Consider the following 18202-nt stretch of genomic DNA (forward strand, 5'->3'; position numbering starts at 1 on the left):
AGGGTTACGCTTGGGATTAGGGTTAGGTTTGGGGTTAAGGTTAGGGTTGGGATTAGGGGTGTATTGGGATTAGGGTTAGGTTTGAGGTTAGGGTTGAGATTAGGATTAGGGGTGTGTTGGATTTAGGGCTTTGATTAGGTTTATGGTTAGGGTTGACATGAGGGTTGTTTTGGGGTTAGGGTTGCGATTATCGTTAGGGTTGTGATTTGGATTATGGATCGGTTTGGGATTAGGGTTATGGGTGTGTTGAGGTTAGTGTTGGAGTTAGAATTGGGGGGGTTTCCACTGTTTAGGTACATCGGGGGGTCTCCAAACACGATAGCCAATTTTGCGCTCAAAAAGTCAAATGGTGCTCCCTCTCTTCTGAGCTCTGCCATGCGCTCAAACAGTGGTTTACCCCCACATATGGGGCAGCAGTGTACTCGGGATAAATTGGACAACAACTTTTGGGGCCCAATTTCTCCTGTTACCCTTGTGAAAATAAAAACTTGGGGCTACAATATCTTTTTTTGTGGAAAAAAAAATATTTTTTATTTTCACGACTCTGCATTATAAACTTCTGTGAAGCACTTGGGCATTCAAAGTTCTCACCACACATCTAGATAAGTTCCATGGGGGTCTAGTTTCCAAAATGGTGTCACTTGTGGGGGGTTTCCACTGTTTAGGCACATCAGGGGCTCTCCAAACGTGACATGGCGTCCGATCTCAATTCCAGCCAATTCTACATTGAAAAAGTAAAACGGCACTCCTTCTCTTCCAAGCTCTGCGGTGCGCCCAAACAGTGGTTTACCCCCACATATGGGGTATCGACGTACTCAGGAGAAATTGCACAACAACTTTTGTGGTCTAATTTCTCCTGTTATCCTTGTGAAAATAAGAATTTGTGGGTGAAAAGATCATTTTTGTGTAAAACAAATGCGATTTTTTTATTTTCACGACTCTACGTTGTAAACTTCTCTGAAGCACTTGGGGGCTCAAAGTGCTCACCACACATCTAGATAAGTTCCTTAAGGGGTCTAGTTTCCAAAATGGTGTCACTTGTGGGGGTTTTTCACTGTTTAGGCACATCAGGGGCTCTCTAAACGTGACATGGCGTCCGATCTCAATTCCAGCCAATTCTGCATTGAAAGAGTGAAACGGCGCTCCTTCACTTCCAAGTTCTGCGGTGCGCCCAAAAAGTGGTTTACCCCCACATATGGGGTATTGGCGTGTTCAGGAGAAATTGCACAACAAAATTTATGGTTTAATTTCTGTTTTTACACTTGTGAAGATAAAAAAAAATGGTTCTGAAGTAAAATGTTTGCAAAAAAAGTTAAATGTTAATTTTTTCCTTCCACATTTTCAGTTCCTGTGAAGCACGTAAAGGGTTAATAAACTTCTTGAATGTGGTTTTGAGAACTTTGAGGGGTGTAGTTTTTAGAATGGTGTCACACTTCGTTATTTTCTATCATATAGACCCCTCAAAATGACTTCAAATGTGATGTGGTCCCTAAAAAAATGGTGTTGTGGAAATGAGAAATTGCTGGTCAACTTTTAACCCTTATAACTCCCTAACAAAAAAAAAATGTTGTTTCCAAAATTGTGCTGATGTAAAGTAGACAAGTGGGAAATGTTACTTATTAAGTATATTGTGTGACATATCTCTGTGATTTAAGGGCATAAAAATACAAAGTTTGATAATTGCAAAATGTTAAAATTTGCCATATTTCCGTTTTTTTCATAAATAATCGCAAGTAATATTGAAGAAATGTTACCACTAACATAAAGTACAATATGTCACGAAAAAACAATCTCAGAATCACTGGGATCCGTTAAAACATTCCAGAGTTATAACCTCATAAAGTGACAGTGGTCCGAATTGTAAAAATTGGCTCGGTCATTAAGTACCGAATTGGCTCTGTCACTAAGGGGTTAAATAACATGTTCCTGTGCTGAGATAATCTTATAAATGTGCCCCTGCTGTGTACTGTGTAATGGCCGTGTCTGACTGTGCAGGGACATGGTCTGATCATACCACATCTCCTGGGCAGGGGAGGAAGCAAAAGACTATACACACATTAAAGCTGGGAATCACAGCTGATTCTTTTTGGAAAGCAAAGGTGTTTCTAAACAACGTTTTACCTCAAGGAAACTGCTGTCCTGTCTGTATAGTCTTTTGCTTCCTCCCTCTGCTCAGGAGATGTGGTATATCCGACTATGTTCCTGCACAGTCAGACACAGCCATTACACCGTACACAGTAAGGGGACATTTACTAGATTATCTAAAACACAGGATCAATATTTTAAAACACATTCAATTATGGAAATTATTATTATGCAAAGATCTATTGATTAAAATTAACTTTGTTCGTGGGAAAACGTTATGTGCATCCAAAGAGTTCAATTTTGCTCTCATCTTGTGGGGAGCACTGGTCATGGCCGGTTTATGGTGAAATTATGTTCTTTACACTTTCACACTATGGCCCCAGCCGTGCTCACTGTAGCCTTCAGTAGTTTAGAAATTATTCTGTAATGCCATCAGGATGTTTTGCAACAAAAAGGTTGCAAATGTCTTGAGACAGCTCACTGGTTTTACCTATTATGAGATGTTTCTTGTGTGGCCTCTTGGGGTAAAGAGATCCAATTTTATAGGCCATCAGTTGATATTATTTCTCACTAAGCGGCAAGATTGCTTTCTAATTACTGATAGATTTCAGCTGGTGTCAGGACTTTCCATGGCTATCTGCACCTCTTTTGTTTTCAACACTTTTTTTTCCTGTATCATTTCTCATTATTAAACATAATTTATGGACATCTATTGTGATTACCTTCCTGTGTGGATTGGATGTGTTGTTACCGACATCTAGAGAGAATCTCATGGCAATAGCACCTTTTAGAAATAGATTTACTTAGAAAATTGGTGACGTGTTCAATACTTATTTCATGATACCTTGTGCATTTGGGCGCGTTTATTGGACACCGGCGATGTATTGGTGGTTTTTCAGACACTGCACACCTCTTCATCACAAAGTGACCCGACAGATTCCATTTAAAGCTTTAAGTGTAAAATGAGACCCAAATTATTCGAAGTTAGTGTTTTTTTTTGTGCCGTTGTTTTTTTTTTTTTCTCTTTTAATCACACATTTCTCTGGCTTTGATGTTCCCGCTGGCTTTAATATGCAAAATGATATTTAGGATCAAAAAGTTACACTACAAATGTTACTTGCAGCGCTGGAGTCCTGGGTTCTAATCCCACCTTGGACAACATCTGCAAAGAGTTTGTATGTTCTCTCCGTGTTTGCGTGGGTTTCCTCCGGGTTCTCCGGTTTCCTCCCACATTCCAAAGACATACTGATACGGAATGTAGATTGTGAGCCCCATCGGGGACAGCGATGATAATGTGTGCAAAACTGTAAAGCGCTGCGGAAAATGTTAGCGCTATATAAAAATAAAGATTATTATTATTTACTAAAATATAAAAACTTCATCAGAATCTCCAAAACTTCTAAATATTCATCGCATTACGAACAAAGGAGGAAAACGCAGAGGACGCATTCACGTCACGATTTTTAAACTCTGCTGCACATCTGCAATTCTCGTCGGTCTGTACGGCTTTTTTTTTTTGCATCTCTTATGATTTGTACAGTTCTGTTTTTCTTTTACCCCATTGAGATTATGAGGCTGAGCAGAAATATAACGCAGACAGGGGCGCCGGGTGCTACAGAGGTTTGCTCCAGTCATTTGGACTCTGCACTCCGCTCCGCCTGTCACCCTACAGATTGTGTACATGGAAGAAATCCTTATAGCCCCAGCTAGTCAGTCTGCAAGGGATTGTGGGAGTTGTAGTTTTGACAGCTGGGCCAGCAGGATGTAGTTGGTCATGTGACCTAAAGTGCAGAAGCTCCAGGCTCACAGAGCAGGAGCATCACCAGCGCCTTCCTGCCAGCAATGCCCTATAGGTGCCCTACTGGTGGTCCATGATGTATGATGGCGCACTGGGGGCGGTGAGTAGTTGCATTAACCCTTTCACAGGATCTGACGTATCTGAGGAATGAAACGCTGTCCATAAATGATCCATACTGCGACAAAGTATATATGAAACGGCACTACGGCCAATGGTGGCGCCACTAAGCCCGAGCTCTATGTCCTAATTTCTGTGCAGCAATATGCAATCTATTGTTCTCTGTTATCAGCCCTCTCAAACTGGGGAAGGGCGACTGTGATTGTCAAAAATGGGATAACGTACGACTTATCGCTTTTTTTGTAAAGTGCTGCGGAATATGTCGGTGCTATAGAAATAACATTATTATTATTATTACGATTCTCCAGGTCATTGCGATTACGCTGATACAAAACTTTCACAATTTTTTTTTTTCTTATTTAGTTTAGTGGGAAAAAAAATGCAGAAGGTTATAAAGGAAAAAAATGAAATAATCTTTTTAGTTTTTGGGATAATTTTCTAAGACCCGTCCCGCTGTTACTGCGCTAAGCTGACGTTTTCAGGGATCCCTGTCTGGGTGCTGGCGGCATCTTAGTCGCTTTTTATTATATTTCTTATAGGGAGATGTTGTGAGTGGAGAAATGCAGTATATATACAGTACAGACCAAAAGTTTGGACACACCTTCTCATTTAAAGATTTTTCTGTATTTTCATGACTATGAAAATTGTACATTCACACTGAAGGAATCAAAACTATGAATTAACACATGTGGAATTATATACTTAACAAAAAAGTGTGAAACAGCTGAAAATATGTCTTATATTCTAGGTTCTTAAGTAGCCACTTTTTGCTTTGATGACTGCTTTGCACACTCTTGGCATTCTCTTGAAGAGCTTCAAGAGGTAGTCACCGGGAATGGTTCTCACTTCACAGGTGTGCCCTGTCAGGTTTAATAAGTGGGATTTCTTGCCTTATAAATGGTGTTGAGACCATCAGTTGTGTTGTGCAGTAGTCTTGTGGATACACAGCTGATAGTCCTACTGAATAGACTGGTAGTTGCTTTTTTCTTGCCATATTACAAATTCTAAGTAAAGAAAAACGAGTGGCCATCATTACTTTAAGAAATGAAGGTCAGTCAGTCCGAAAAATTGGGAAAACTTTGAAAGTGTCCCCAAGTGCAGTGGCAAAAGCCATCAAGCGCTACAAAGAAACTGGCTCACATGAGGACTGTCCCAGGAAAGGAAGACCAAGAGTCACCTCTGCTTCTGAGGATAAGTTTATCCGAGTCACCAGCCTCAGAAATCGCAGGTTAACAGCAGCTCAGATTAGAGACCAGGTCAATGCCACACAGAGCTCTACATAGCAGCAGACACATCTCTACAACAACTGTTAAGGCTACGTTCACATTAGCGTTTTGCGGGGCTGCGTCGGGTGCAGCCGCGGCGACGCATGCATCATGCGCCCCTATATTTAACATGGGGGCGCATGGACATGCGTTGTCTTGCGTTTTGTGACGCATGCGTCTTTTTTGGGCGCAAGCGTCGGCGCAGAGGACGCAGCAAATTGCATTTTTTTTGCGTCCAAAATCATGCCAAAAAAGGACGCATGCGTCACAAAATGATGCGTTTTGCATGCGTTCTTGTTTGCATTGTGCGTTGCGTCGCCGACGCAGCACCGCACAACGCAAATGTGAACGTAGCCTAAGAGGAGACTTTGTGCAGCAGGCCTTCATGGTAAAATAGCTGCTAGGAAACCACTGCTAAGGACAGGCAACAAGCAGAAGAGACTTGTTTGGGCTAAAGAACACAAGGAATGGACATTAGACCAGTGGAAATCTGTGCTTTGGTCTGATGAGTCCAAATTTGAGATCTTTGGTTCCAACCACCGTGTCTTTGTGCGATGCAGAAAAGGTGAACGGATGGACTCTACATGCCTGGTTCCCACCGTGAAGCATGGAGGAGGAGGTGTGATGGTGTGGGGGGGCTTTGCTGGTGACACTGTTGGGGATTAATTCAAAATTGAAGGCATACTGAACCAGCATGGCTACCACAGCATCTTGCAGCGGCATGCTATTCCATCCGGTTTGCGTTTAGTTGGACCATCATTTATTTTTCAACAGGACAATGACCCCAAGCACATCTCCAGGCTGCGTAAGGGCTATTTGACCAAGAAGGAGAGTGATGGGTGCTACGCCAGATGACCTGGCCTCCACAGTCACCAGACCTGAACCCAATCGAGATGGTTTGGGGTGAGCTGGACCGCAGAGTGAAGGCAAAAGGGCCAACAAGTGCTAAGCATCTCTGAGAAATCCTTCAAGATTGCTGGAAGACCATTCCCGGTGACTACCTCTTGAAGCTCATCAAGAGAATGCCAAGAGTGTGCAAAGCAGTCATCAAAGCAAAAGGTAGCTACTTTGAAGAACCTAGAATATAAGACATAATTTCAGTTGCTTCACACTTTTTTGTTAAGTATATAATTCCACATGTGTTAATTCATAGTTTTGATTCCTTCAGTGTGAATGTACAATTTTCATAGTCATGAAAATACAGAAAAATCTTTAAATGAGGTGTGTCCAAACTTTTGGTCTGTACTGTGTATATATATATATATATTTATTATACATACACTACCATTCCAAATTTTGGGATCACCCAGACAGTTTTGTGTTCTCTATGAAAACTCCTACTTTTATTAATCCAATGAGTTGCCAAATGAATGTAAAATCTAGTCCAGACATTGACAAGGTCCGAAAAAATTTTTTTTATTTGAAATAATAATTTTCTCCTTCAATCTTTGCTTTGGTCACAGAATGCTTCCTTTGCAACAATTCCAGCATTGCAGACCTTTGGCATTCTAGCAGTTAATTTGCGGAGGTAATCTTGAGAAATTTCCCCCCATGCTTCCAGAAGCCCCCCCCATAAGTTGGTTTGCCTTGATGGGCACTTTTTATGCACCATACGGTCAAGCTGCTCCCAAAACTGCTCAATGGGGCTGAGATCTGGTGACTGCGCTGGCCACTCCATTACAGATAGATACCAGCTTCCGGCTTCTTCCCTGAGTAGTTCTTGCATAATTTGGAGGTGTGCTTTGTACTTTGGGTCATTGTCCTGTTGTAGGATGAAATTGGCTCCAATCAAGCGCTGTCCACAGGGTATGGCATGGCGGTGCACAATGGAGTGATAGCCTTCCTTATTCAAAATCCCTTTTACCTTGTACAAATCTCCCACTTTACCAGCACCAAAGCAACCCTAGACCATCACATTACCTCCACCATGCTTGACAGGTGGCGTCACACTCTTCCAGCATTTTTTCAGTTGTTCTGCGTCTCACAAATGTTCTTCTGTGTGATCCAAACACCTCAAACTTGGATTCGTCTGTCCATAACACTTTTTTCCAATCTTCCTCTGTCCAATGTCTGTGTTCTTTTGCCCATATTAATCTTCTCCTTTTATTAGCCAGTCTCAGATGCGGCTTTTTCTTTGCCACTCTGCCCTGAAGTCCAGCATCCCGGAGTTGCCTCTTCACTGTAGACGTTGACACTGGCGTTTAGCGTGTACTATTTAATGAAGCTGCCAGTTGAGGACCTGTGAGCCGTCGATTTCTCACACTACAGACTCTAATGTACTTGTTGCTCAGTTGTGCAGCGCGACCTCACACTTCTCTGTCTACTCTGGTTAGAGCCTGTTTGTGCTCTCCTCTAAAGGGAGTAGTACACACTGCTGTAGGAAATCTTCAGTTTCTTGGCAATTTCTCGCATGGAATAGCCTTCATTACTAAGAACAAGAATAGGCTGTTGAGTTTCACATGAAAGTTCTTTTTTTTCTGGCAATTTTGAGAGTTTAATGGAACCGACAAATGTAATGCTCCAGATTCTCAACTAGCTCAAAGGAAGGTCAGGTTTCTAGGTTCTCTAATCAGCCAAACTGTTTTCAGCTGTGCTAACATACTTGCACAAGGGTTTTCAAGGGTATTCTAACCATCCATTAGCCTTCTTACATAGTTAGCAAACACAAAGTACCATAAGAACACTGGAGTGATGGTTGTTGGAAATGGGTCTCTATACACCTATGAAGATATTGCATTACAATCCAGACGTCTGCAGCTAGAATAGTCATTTACCACATTAACAATGTATAGAGTGTATTTCAGAATCATTTAATGTTAGCTTCATTGGGGAAAAAAACTGTGCTTTTCTTTAAAAAATAAGGACATTTCTAAGTGACCCTAAACTTTTACATGGTAGTGTGTGTATACCTATATATAATATAATATAAATTGCTTTGTTTCAATCTTCACATGGAATTTGAACCACACTATATAGTGTAAATCGCAGTCTCCTATGAGGCCAAGGAGGAGGACCAATTTGGCAGCACCAGGGGCCTTTAGACGAGTTGACGGCGGGCCGATTGGAAGCATTTATGTGCAAGCATCGGCAATAACGTAATTGACATGAGATTGATGACGGCGTGTAAATGGTTAAAGCAGTGATCGGAGGTCAGCCCTGACGACTGCTCTTGGAGACCGGCAATGTAACACAGTCGGCATCTACCGTGTGTGGAGCGAGCTCGGCTACTTAGCTCCGTTCACACTGGTGCCCCCAAAGCAGAACATATAGTTACTCCCATATGCACAAATTGGTTTTAAATGAGTGCTGTCAGCTAAAATAAATGCAAGTTTAAAGCTTATTCTCAAGTTTGGATAGAGGTTAAGGTCCCGATCACTGGGGGGTTCAACCTCTGTGATTTCCACTGATCAAAGGAACCAAAGCTCAAAGCCCCGTATGAATGGAGGAGTAGTCACAAATGCGCAGTGCTGCTCATTAATGGGAGTGCAGGAGATGGCCGTCTTCAGCACTCCCATAACAATGAATTGCGTGGCAGTGTGCAAACTTTGGCCACCAATAGCTAAGAGAGATGGGATCTGAAGTCCCTTCCCTCCCTATATTTGTCTCCTCTTACAGGGGAGATGCACATTCACATTCCGACTTGTCGTGGTGACCACTAGTATGCACACAATAGAGCAATCACTGTGACTCGCTGACGGTCCGGCAATCCTCTTCTAGTTCTGCTATGAGTATGTGGCGTCATATTCCAGGTCCCCGTGTCCTTTGATGAGGTGGCAGTGTACTTCTCCGAGGACGAATGGTGCGATCTAGAGGAGTGGCAGAAAAGGCTGTACAGAGAAGTCATGCAGGAGAACCTGGAGGTGGTGCTGTCTGTGGGTAAGGAGCTGTGATTCCCGGGATTCTCCGTGGGGCCGGTCCTGCTATAGTCCAGTTATTCTTTATGGTTTTCCTTCCTTCTGTAGGGTATCAGCATCCCCGGACCTCCCTCTTACCGAGGCCTGTTCCAGATGATAATGCGTCTATTACTAATTATTTTGGATTCCGTTTGGGTAAGTAACAAATTTTAGAACTTAGTAAATGAGATGACAAAATTATAAATTCCTGAAGTCAGAATCTGAAGATATCCGTAACCCTAATCACATCCATCCAATAATTTATGTGAATGGAAAAGGTGAAAATTGACCATAGTGCTGCCCACCCAGCGCTAATTGAGTAGTTGCTGCATGATAATTTACTCTTTAGTTTGCAAGTATTTTTTATCGGCCATCAGCTTGATCTTGAGCCATGGCGACATCATAGATGAACGATCTGTAGGAACATCGATCTTGTACAGTACAAGCCTAGATGGGTCCACCAAGGTCTTCTCCGCAATTATCTTGATTGTATCGAGCCATGGGGTTGCTGGTTTTTCTCTTCGCTTTGTTACTTCTATTCTTCCGACCATGATGTCCTCCAGCGATTGCCCTCTTCTTGTTTTAGTGTGCAGTAGGAAATACTAGAGCCGCGTTCCCTTACACATTTAACATATCTATTTTCTTACAGAGGAAGAATTAAGATGGGAAGCAGAAGACAAAAGAGAAGAGGCACCGAGCTGTCCAAACCCTGTAGTGAACGGCAGCGATGTCTGCGCACAGACAAAACCTTGCAAAGATAAGATGGTGCACAGATGTTTGCAATGTAAGATGATATTTGGCAGCAGACCTCTTCTGGACACGCATAAGAAAACCCATAAGGAAGGAATGGTTCTGAATGAAGTCATAAAGGAGGTCCCAGTGGTGACCCCACAGTGTGTCTTCCCCCCAGGGAGGATCTTCCAGTGTAACAATTGCGATAAATCATTTAGTAACCAGTCTGTCCTATCTCTGCACCAGAAAACACACACGGGCGAGAAGCTCTTTAAGTGCCCTGAATGCAGCAAGAGCTTCCCAAAGAGGTCCCAGCTGGTAATGCACAAGCGGTGCCACATAGAAGAAAGACCCTTCAAGTGCACCCAGTGCGAAAAAAGCTACACCCAACAGTCTAAGCTGATTGAGCACCAAAGGTCGCACACCGGAGAGAAGCCATTCAAGTGTAGCGAGTGCGGGAAAGGCTTCACCAAGAGGTCACACCTTAAGGAACATCTCAGGACCCACACCGGGGAGAAACCCCACAAGTGCGACCAGTGTGATAAGACCTTCCACTATCCATCCAATCTGGTGGAACATCAGAGGACACATACCGGCGACAGACCGTATCAATGCACTGAATGTGATAAGAGCTTCATCAAGATGTCCAAACTCATCGTTCATCTCAGGATCCACACCGGGGAGAGGCCGTACAAGTGCACCGAGTGCGACAAAAGCTTCAGCCAACAATCCAACCTCGTGGTACATCAGCGGACTCACACGGGAGAGAAACCCTTCAAGTGTAATGACTGCAAAAAGATGTATAGCTACCATTACACACTCATGGTCCACCAAAGAACCCACACCGGGGAGAAACCGTACAAATGCTCTCTGTGCGAGAAAGCTTTCTCCCAACACTCAAGCCTCAAACTCCATGTAAAAGTTCACAAGCCGCAACTCCTGTATGAGACGTCTCACGAGGAGTTAACTCCAGACCAAACACCCTTAGCAGAAGTGACTGAGACTGCAGAATTCAGACCTTTATTTATGCTACCACCAGTCCTCAACCCAACAAGTCCTCTAGATGTTGAGCAAGACTGTGAGGACGCTTATCTTCCACGCTCACCCTTGAGTGACTACCTTGGTGCTCTTTTACTTCCAGATAAGAAGTATAGCTGCACCGAGTGCGACAAATCATTTCTAGATAAGTCTAAGTTAGCTGTCCACCTTCGAACTCATACCGGAGAACGTCCCTTTAAGTGCTCCTTATGTGATAAGGCCTTCATTCAGTGGTCACGTCTAACAGAGCACAGAAAAACCCACACGGGAGAAAAGCCATATGTGTGCTCCGAATGCGGAAAGAGTTTTCTTAAGATGTCCAAGCTGACCATTCATCGGAGGATCCACACCGGGGAGCGGCCATACACCTGCGCAGAATGTGGGAAGCAGTTCACTCAGCAGTCCAACATGGTGATTCACCAGCGGATCCACACTGGGGAGAGACCCTTCCACTGTCCAACCTGCGACAAGACGTTCCGCTATCAGTCGTCTCTCATCAGGCATAGGCGGGATCACACTGGTGACACGGAGACATAGCGGCCCCGCAGAGCTCACTGTGGCCCTAGAAATGTTCATGGCCTGTGTCTCGGGGCGGACAATAAAAACGCTGCTTATCTCATGATAGTCCTACGTCTCACCTTTCTTTCCTCGCACCTTGTGACTCTGGCCACTGATAGTAGGACAAGTTATCTAGTTCCAGCATCAGGGTCAGTCCTTCTCTGTCCTTAGGGCAACCGAGATCGGTCTGGATGCGGCTGATGGCAATGAAGAGCCCTGAACCTGAGCCAGGAAGGTCACCAAAGCTTAGGGAGAACCCATCTGTGCCCCGCACTGCTGTAGTCAGCCCCCACCTGTCAGGGGTAAATCTAGGCTTGGCGCCACCAGAGAACCTAAAGGTGACCCTCCCTAAATGGACGATAATGAGTGTGACACACGGGGAGAAGAGGGGATGGTAATGACCGTGACACACGGGAGAAGAGGGAATGGTAGTGACCGTGACACACGGGAGAAGAGGGGATGGTAATGACCGTGACACACGGGAGAAGAGGGAATGGTAGTGACCGTGACACACGGGAGAAGAGGGGATGGTAATGACCGTGACACATGGGAGAAGAGGGGATGGTAATGACCGTGACACACGGGAGAAGAGGGGATGGTAATGACCGTGACACACGGGAGAAGAGGGGATGGTAATGACCGTGACACACGGGAGAAGAGGGGATGGTAATGACCGTGACACACGGGAGAAGAGGGGATGGTAATGACTGCGACACACGGGAGAAGATGGGATGGTAATGACGGTGAACCACAGGGGGAGAAGAGGGGATGGTAATGACCGTGACACATGGGAGAAGAGGGGATGGTAATGACCGTGACACATGGGAGAAGAGGGGATGGTAATGACCGTGACACACGGGAGATGTGGGGATGATAATGACCGTGACACACGAGGAGAAGAGGGGATGGTAATGACCGTGACACACGGGAGAAGAGGGGATGGTAATGACCGTGACACACGGGAGAAGAGGGGATGATAATGACCGTGACACACGGGAGAAGAGGGGATGGTAATGACCGTGACACACGGGTGAAGAGGGGATGGTAATGACTGTGACACACGGGTGATGTGGGGATGATAATGACCGTGATACACGGGAGAAGAGGGGATGGTAATGACCGTGATACACGGGAGAAGAGGGGATCGTAATGACCGTGACACATGGGTGATGTGGGGATGATAATGACCGTGATACACGGGAGAAAAGGGGATGGTAATGACCGTGATACACGGGAGAAGAGGGGATGGTAATGACTGTGACACATGGGTGATGTGGGGATGATAATGATCGTGATACACGGGAGAAGAGGGGATGGTCATGACCGTGACACACGGGAGAAGAGGGGATGGTAATAACCGTGACACACGGGAGAAGAGGGGATGGTAATGACTGTGACACATGGGTGATGTGGGGATGATAATGACCGTGATACACGGGAGAAGAGGGGATGGTAAGAGGGGATGGTAATGACCGTGATACACGGGAGAAGAGGGGATGGTGATGACCGTCACACACGGGAGAAGAGGGGATGGTAATGACTGTGACACACGGGAGATGTGGGGATGATAATGACGGTGAACCACAGAAGAGGGGATGGTAATGACTGTGACACACGGGAGAAGAGAGGATGATAACGACCGTGATACATGGGAAAAGAGGGGATGGTAATGACTGTGACACACGGGAGAAGAGGGGATGGTAATAACCGTGACACACGGGAGAAGAGGGGATGGTAATGACCGTGATACACGGGAGATGTGGGGATGGTGATGACCGTGACACACGGGAGAAGAGGGGATGGTGATGACCGTGACACACGGGGAGAAGAGGGGATGGTAATGACCATGATACACGGGAGAAGAGGGGATGGTGATGACCGTGATACACGGGAGAAGAGGGGATGGTGATGACCGTGACACACGGGAGAAGAGGGGATGGTAATGACAGTTACACACGGGAGAAGAGGGGATGGTGATGACCGTGACACACGGGGAGAAGAGGGGATGGTAATGACCGTGACACACGGGGAGAAGAGGGGATGGTAATGACCGTGACACACGGGAGAAGAGGGGATGGTGATGACCGTGACACACGGGAGATGTGGGGATGGTGATGACCGTGACACACGGGAGAAGAGGGGATGGTAATGACCGTGACACACGGGAGAAGAGGGGATGGTAATGACCGTGACACACGGGAGAAGAGGGGATGGTAATGACCGTGACACACGGGAGAAGAGGGGATGGTAATGACTGCGACACACGGGAGAAGATGGGATGGTAATGACGGTGAACCACAGGGGGAGAAGAGGGGATGGTAATGACCGTGACACATGGGAGAAGAGGGGATGGTAATGACCGTGACACATGGGAGAAGAGGGGATGGTAATGACCGTGACACACGGGAGATGTGGGGATGATAATGACCGTGACACACGAGGAGAAGAGGGGATGGTAATGACCGTGACACACGGGAGAAGAGGGGATGGTAATGACCGTGACACACGGGAGAAGAGGGGATGATAATGACCGTGATACACGGGAGAAGAGGGGATGGTAATGACCGTGACACACGGGTGAAGAGGGGATGGTAATGACTGTGACACACGGGTGATGTGGGGATGATAATGACCGTGATACACGGGAGAAGAGGGGATGGTAATGACCGTGATACACGGGAGAAGAGGGGATCGTAATGACCGTGACACATGGGTGATGTGGGGATGATAATGACCGTGATACACGGGAGAAAAGGGGATGGTAATGACCGTGATACACGGGAGAAGAGGGGATGGTAATGACTGTGACACATGGGTGATGTGGGGATGATAATGATCGTGATACACGGGAGAAGAGGGGATGGTCATGACCGTGACACACGGGAGAAGAGGGGATGGTAATAACCGTGACACACGGGAGAAGAGGGGATGGTAATGACCGTGACACCCGGGGAGAAGAGGGGATGGTAATGACCGTGATACACGGGAGAAGAGGGGATGGTAATGACCGTTACACACGGGAGAAGAGGGGATGGTGATGACCGTGACACACGGGGAGAAGAGGGGATGGTAATGACAGTGACACACGGGAGAAGAGGGGATGGTAATGACCGTGACACACGGGGAGAAGAGGGGATGGTAATGACCGTGACACACGGGAGAAGAGGGGATGGTAATGACCGTGACACACGGGAGAAGAGGGGATGGTAATGACCGTGACACACGGGGAGAAGAGGGGATGGTGATGACCGTGACACACGGGAGAAGAGGGGATGGTAATGACTGCGACACACGGGAGAAGAGGGGATGGTAATGACCGTGACACACGGGGAGAAGAGGGGATGGTGATGACCGTGACACACGGGAGAAGAGGGGATGGTAATGACCGTGACACACGGGGAGAAGAGGGGATGGTGATGACCGTGACACACGGGAGAAGAGGGGATGGTAATGACCGTGACACACGGGAGAAGAGGGGATGGTAATGACCGTGACACACGGGGAGAAGAGGGGATGGTGATGACCGTGACACACGGGGAGAAGAGGGGATGGTGATGACCGTGACACACGGGAGAAGAGGGGATGGTAATGACCGTGACACACGGGGAGAAGAGGGGATGGTGATGACCGTGACACACGGGAGAAGAGGGGATGGTAATGACCGTGATACACGGGAGAAGAGGGGATGGTAATGACCGTGACACACGGGAGAAGAGGGGATGGTAATGACCGTGACACACGGGGAGAAGAGGGGATGGTAATGACCGTGACACACGGGGAGAAGAGGGTGCACTAATGAGTGTGACATGGAGAAGGGAGAACACTAATGACTGACACATGGGTGATGAGGGGACACTAATGACTGATGCACAGGGAGAAGATGGGACGGTAATGACTGTCATGGGGGATGAGGGGGCACTAATGAGTGTGACACACAGGTGAAGAGGGAACACTAATAACTCACGCACGGGAATAAGAGGAGACACTAATGACCGTGACACGGGAGAAGGGGATGATAATGAGTGTGACACACTGGAGAAGGGACGGTAATGACGGTCATATGAGTGGGCACTAATGACTGATGCACGGGGAGAAGACGGGACACTATTGTGACACACTGGAGAAGGGCAATAATGGGTGTGACACTCGTGTGTCCCTTCTCGAAGAAGGGACGCTAATAACTTACACACTGGAGAAGAGGGGGAACAAATTAGTGTGACACGGTGGAAGAGGGGACACTAATGACTGACACACGGGAGAAGAGGGGACTTAATGGTTACGACACTGGGGAAAAAGGGACACTAATGACTGTGACACACTGCATGACGGGAGTTGTAGTTCTCTGTAGCTCCGCCCCTCCCCAGGACAACATCTCCCAGCAGTGCTGTGCGGTGACGTGCTGCTCTCGGTGCGGCCTCCTCGCTCCTCCTACTTCCTGTCCGCCCGGCGGTGCAGCGCTCTAGTCCCGGCGGTCACATCCCCGGAGCCCAGACAAAAGGACCGAGCGCAGGGCCCAGAGCGGAGCAGCATGTCCGAGCGAGGTGAGAGGCGGCCGGGAGTGTGCAGGGGCCGCGGCGCCATCACTGCCTGTAACACGGGGGACTGTGCACGGCACGGAGCAGCCCCCATCACTGCACCCCGACACCAGCGAGCCCCCATCACTGCACCCCGACACCAGCGAGCCCCCATCACTGCACCGCAACACCAGCGAGCCCCCATCACTGCACCGCAACACCAGCGAGCCCCCATCACTGCACCCCGACACCAGCGAGCCCCCATCACTGCTCCCCGACACCAGCGAGCCCCCGTCACTGCACCCCGACACCAGCGAGCCCCCGTCACTGCACCCCGACACCAGCGAGCCCCCATCACTGCACCCCGACACCAGCGAGCCCCCATCACTGCACCCCGACACCAGCGAGCCCCCGTCACTGCACCCCGACACCAGCGAGCCCCCATCACTGCACCCCGACACCAGCGAGCCCCCATCACTGCACCCCGACACCAGCGAGCCCCCATCACTGCACCCCGACACCAGCGAGCCCCCATCACTGCACCCCAACACCAGCGAGCCCCCGTCACTGCACCCCGACACCAGCGAGCCCCCATAACTGCACCCCGACACCAGGGAGCCCCCATCACTGCACCCCGACACCAGCGAGCCCCCGTCACTGCACCCCGACACCAGCGAGCCCCCGTCACTGCACCCCGACACCAGCGAGCACCCATCACTGCACCCCGACACCAGCGAGCACCCGTCGCTGCAGCCCAACACGCCGAGCCCCATGTTATCCCCGCTCAGCCCAGCATTCAGCACCATCGCTGCACATAATGCGGGGGGAGGTCTCCCCAATGGGGGTCGGCGCCCCAATACCCAGCACTCTGGTATGTGGTAATGTAGCCGCTCAGGTACAGCTGTGCCCCAATATTCAGCACCCCCATTAGTGGAGCCGTTCCATCGTCGCCCAGCACAATACTGCAGTGCCCCCCACTATGTTACGTGTAGGTCGCCGTCTTCCCATGGCGGCAGCTTCTCCACATTCCCGTGTTCTCATCACCTTGTCTGACGTCTGTCACCGCTTACAGGGGAGCGTCCCAGCCGCCCCCGGCCCCCGCAGCCACATATAGCCCCCACCTGCCCCGCCGCTGTGACCTCGGGCTGCGCCGTCATTTCTCAATTCTTAATAAACTTTTTCCTTTCACACTTTTATATTTAAAATGTTTTTTTTTTACTTCTCATCGTTTGCTGCTGGTGACATTAATATTTTCCCGTCTTTGCATTTTATTTAGATTTTTATTGAGTTTAGTTCATTTCCTTTTCTATATATTTTTTTACTTTATTTCCTTCGGACTGAACCCTGCTGCGTTGTGTTCTCTGTTGCTCCTATTTCCCCTCCTCCCTGTGTAAAGTCTATATTTTTTATATTTTGTGTCGGCAGCGCTCTGCTGGAGACGTCACCCAGCGGGCACCAGTGACTGGGGGCTTACGTGGGCATAGATGACACGTGGTAGGCGCTCCCTGTGTGATGTCTGACTGATGGGTGCAATGGATTCACCCCTTTACATTAGACGCCGTCCGGTTTCCATCCTGCTGGTTACCCCAATATCCCCTTGTCCAAGTCTACGACGTAGATTCAGATTTTACCTTGCTTAGATTTTTATTTTCTTATCTTTTTTATTCTGCATCATTCAGATTCATTTTTATTTTCATTTACTTTCTTATTTCAGACTTAATTTCTTCAGAATATAGAAGTCTAGTGGATTCTCATCCTTCAGACAGCGTTCTGTATTGTTATTTTCTATATTCTTTGTATCTTCTATTATCTTTGTGTTTTGTATTTTATTACATTTTTATATTTTATTTGTATTTTTTTTATTACTTTTTTTTTTTTTTTTTTTAACTTTTAATTCTGTCTTTGCCCAATTGTTTGCCTGGTATTTTTTTCTTTTCTTCCTGCGCTGTCACGTTTGCTCCTGTCTGTTCCTTGTTGAGGGAGGAGGGTAAAGCTTCGGAGATGACCGTGCACCCCCCATCCTATTGCAGCAAGTGCTCACAAATGGGGGCATTTATCATAGTTGACAAGTGCCCTACTTTGCAATGCATGACTTTCTTCCCGGCAGAGTCTGATCAGCAGATAACGCAGGACTCTTCTCCTCCAAGATCATTACACTTTGGAGGTTCTGCCTTTGCTGGAGACTAATGGACCCCTCTGTGG

General features: G+C 47.3%; 2 protein-coding genes across 4 annotated transcripts in view; both read left to right on the forward strand.

Annotated features, from left to right (window-relative positions):
• The window catches only part of LOC138643280 (zinc finger protein Xfin-like), a 49451-nt gene extending 37910 nt beyond the window's left edge, over positions 1–11541 (forward strand). The window contains exons 4-7 of the mRNA XM_069732211.1: positions 3939–3983; positions 9015–9141; positions 9228–9314; positions 9808–11541. Of these exons, the coding sequence (XP_069588312.1) occupies positions 3939–3983; positions 9015–9141; positions 9228–9314; positions 9808–11465 (1917 nt within the window). The 3' untranslated portion in view covers positions 11466–11541. The remainder of the gene's footprint in view (positions 1–3938; positions 3984–9014; positions 9142–9227; positions 9315–9807) is intronic.
• Positions 11542–15920: 4379 nt separating this feature from the next.
• Positions 15921–18202, forward strand: part of LOC138641648 (uncharacterized) — a 33823-nt gene continuing 31541 nt past the window's right edge. For all 3 annotated transcript variants that reach the window (XM_069729205.1, XM_069729207.1, XM_069729206.1), the window contains exon 1: positions 15921–16027. The gene's annotated coding sequence lies outside the window, so the exon portion shown is untranslated. The remainder of the gene's footprint in view (positions 16028–18202) is intronic.

Source organism: Ranitomeya imitator, chromosome 6 (assembly GCF_032444005.1).
Source record: "Ranitomeya imitator isolate aRanImi1 chromosome 6, aRanImi1.pri, whole genome shotgun sequence".
Classification (NCBI taxonomy): domain Eukaryota; kingdom Metazoa; phylum Chordata; class Amphibia; order Anura; family Dendrobatidae; genus Ranitomeya; species Ranitomeya imitator.